Source organism: Tupaia chinensis, unplaced genomic scaffold (genome assembly GCF_000334495.1).
Source record: "Tupaia chinensis unplaced genomic scaffold, TupChi_1.0 Scaffold000333_1, whole genome shotgun sequence".
Taxonomy (NCBI): Eukaryota; Metazoa; Chordata; class Mammalia; order Scandentia; family Tupaiidae; genus Tupaia; species Tupaia belangeri.
The window spans coordinates 1,533,832-1,536,477 of record NW_006159827.1 but is presented as its reverse complement, the minus strand read 5'-3'; the positions used below and the strand labels follow the sequence as shown (position 1 = coordinate 1,536,477).

Genomic DNA, 2,646 nt, shown 5'->3' with positions numbered 1-2,646 from the left:
GCACGCTTCCGCCCGGCCCGAGGAGGTTCGCGCAGGCGGCAAATGTCGGGCCACCTGCTCCGCCTCTGCGCGCCGCCTACGCGGTGCCTCCGAGAAGCTCGACCAAGGCACCCATGCCCAGGGCACTGCGGACCCCCGCCCCCTCGATCCCCGGCCCGCCCAGGCACTGGATGATCCCCCGCCGTCGGACGGTGAGGCCCAGAGCGCGCGCCCGCCCTGGCCTGCAGACTGGGGTGGTGGGAACAGGGTCGGGAGAAGAGCACCAGAGGGTGGGCGTCCGGATGGAAAGCGGAGGAAAGGAAGAGGCGTGGGCTTCAGGCAGAAAGACCCTGGGCTGAGAGCCTAGGCCGAGCCCTCATCCCTCCCTGAGGTTGCGCCGCATCTTTCTGCAGGTTCCCTTGTCCTCTGGCGAGGATTGTCCAAGACGCCTCACCACATGGGCCGGCTCAGGAACGCCAAGATCCACGTGGAGAGAGCTGTCAAGGTCGGAGAGGGCGGGGCCGAACTTAGGGCCCTGGGGGTGGCTCTGCCTATACCTCCTTGCTCTGTTTTCTCACTTCCTTTTGACCTTACACCTGTCTTCCTCTACCTCCCCGTGTTTCACTCCCCCTTTGCAGTTCAGGAGTTACCACTGCTCTACCTGGGGTTCACTTAGTCGGTATCCCTGCCGGTCCGCTCTTTGATCAGAAGGCACTCAGGTTCAAGGAGCCGCGTCCTGCGGCCCCAATTCTGGCCGGCCACCCCATGTCCCTCCACACTGCTGCCCACACACCCTCCAGGCTTCTGCTTTTCTGTTGCCTTTGAAGTTTCCTCCACATTCCTGGTCCCCGCATCTCTCCCCACTCTGGTCTCCTTTGGCCATACCCCTGGTGATGGGAACAGGGTCGCATCACCTCATGCCCTCCCCGCCCAGCCTCTTTAACTCCACACCCCTAGGTCCAGCTCTCTCGTGGGCCTCTCTGTGCCCAGAACTTACAAGCATTTCAAACTCAGGGCCCAAACCATATGCTCGTTTTCTTACCTGAACTTGTGGTCCTTCCTCTGCTTCTGGGCTTCCCTTTCTCTCAGTTACTAATGCCAGAAATCCGATCTTTAAAAAAAATTCTGTAGGTGCCAGTAAAACTTTATTTACAAAAAGAAATAGTCCATTTCTGAGCCATAGTTCACATAGTTCACATTATGTGATATAATGATGGCACAGAGAAATCTGATCTTTCTGCTCCTCTCTGCACACCTAATCTCATCAGCAAAACCAGCGCATCCCTACGTCCAAAACGAATCTCAACCCGAGCACCTTCTTGCCACCAAAACTGTAAGGCATTCGAGCGAGCCGTGGCGATGTCCCGCCCACACGGCCCACAGCAGCCTTCTAGCTGGTTAGCCGGTGTCTGCTTCCATCCTTGTGCCCACATCTGTTCCCCACGCAGCTGCAAGCTGAACTTAGCAAGCCTCAGTCACGTTCTTCCTCCCTCAGCCTTTCTCGCTTCATGTTGCTCTTAGCATAAAAGCCAAGTCTGTTGCAAGCCCGTAGGGCCCTCTGCAGTCTAACACTCACTGCCTGCCTTCCATAGGATCTCGTCCCTCGTCCTCCACACTACACACCCTGGCTTCTTTGCAGTTCCTTCTAACCTGGATCTATCCAGCCTTGAAGGCTTCGCACATGCTCTTGCCTCTAACTGAACTGCCATCCTCCCAGCTCTGTGCATTCGCAGCTTTTCAACCTTTCCTGACCATTTCTCTCTGAAGTTTCTCTGGGTCTCCATGGAGTATACAGTTTCTGGAGCCAGCCTGCCTGAATTTAAGTCCCTGCTCTCTTTTCTTTATTTTTTTCCCCAAGAATTATTTATTTAATTGTACTATTATTGTTGTTGTTATTTAATTTGAGCACAGAGAGAGAGGGAAAGTGAGAAAGCAAGCTGCCAGGCCTATGACTGAAACCACGATTGGGCACATGGGAATCCAGAGCCTCTACCCCCTTGCCACCTGCCAAGCCCAGTCCTTCCTGGTTTTTTTGTCCTCCTCTTTGATTTAACCACTGTGTGGTTAGGCGTGTTAGTTAGCCATGTTACTCACTTTCTCTGTGGCTCTGTTTAATAACCAGTAAAATGGGGATAATGGTATGTAATTAAAACACATTATTGTTGTTGTTATTTAATTTGAGCACAGAGAGAGAGGGAAAGTGAGAAAGCAATGCCAGGTCTATGACTGAAACCACGTTGTTTAGAACGCATGTAAGCACTTAGCACTTAGTAAGTGCTTAGTACATGTTAGCTGTTACCTCCTCGTTATTACTATACATATTTATTTCTCTACTTATTTATCATCTGTCTATCCTACTGGAGTATTAAAAATTCCCTAAGGGGGACCAGCAGTTGGCGTAATGGCTATGTCGCTGGGCTCCCACGTAGTCTACCGTGGTTCGCATCCTGGACCCGGTGGCTTAGAACTCACACTGGGCGTGTGTGCGTGCGTGCCCAAGATCCCAAGAGGAGAATGGAGGAGAAGGGATTGCAGCGTGGCCATCCCCCCTGGGGGGTGAATTCTCGCTTTCTTCTTTTTTTTTTTTGGAGAGGTTTTCGCTATAGGGCACGTGCACTCGCCAGACAGAGAGAGACAGAGAGACAGAAAGCGAGAAATCGCCCCCCA

The 2,646-nt window shown here is 53.0% G+C and overlaps 1 protein-coding gene across 1 annotated transcript in view; it reads left to right on the top strand.

Moving 5' to 3' along the window:
• TTLL3 (tubulin tyrosine ligase like 3) overlaps nucleotides 1–2,646 on the top strand; it is a 39,242-nt gene that overhangs the window by 5,547 nt on the left and 31,049 nt on the right. Inside the window, 1 exon segment of the mRNA XM_006152013.3 lies at nucleotides 393–484. Coding sequence (XP_006152075.1) covers nucleotides 393–484 — 92 coding nt within the window.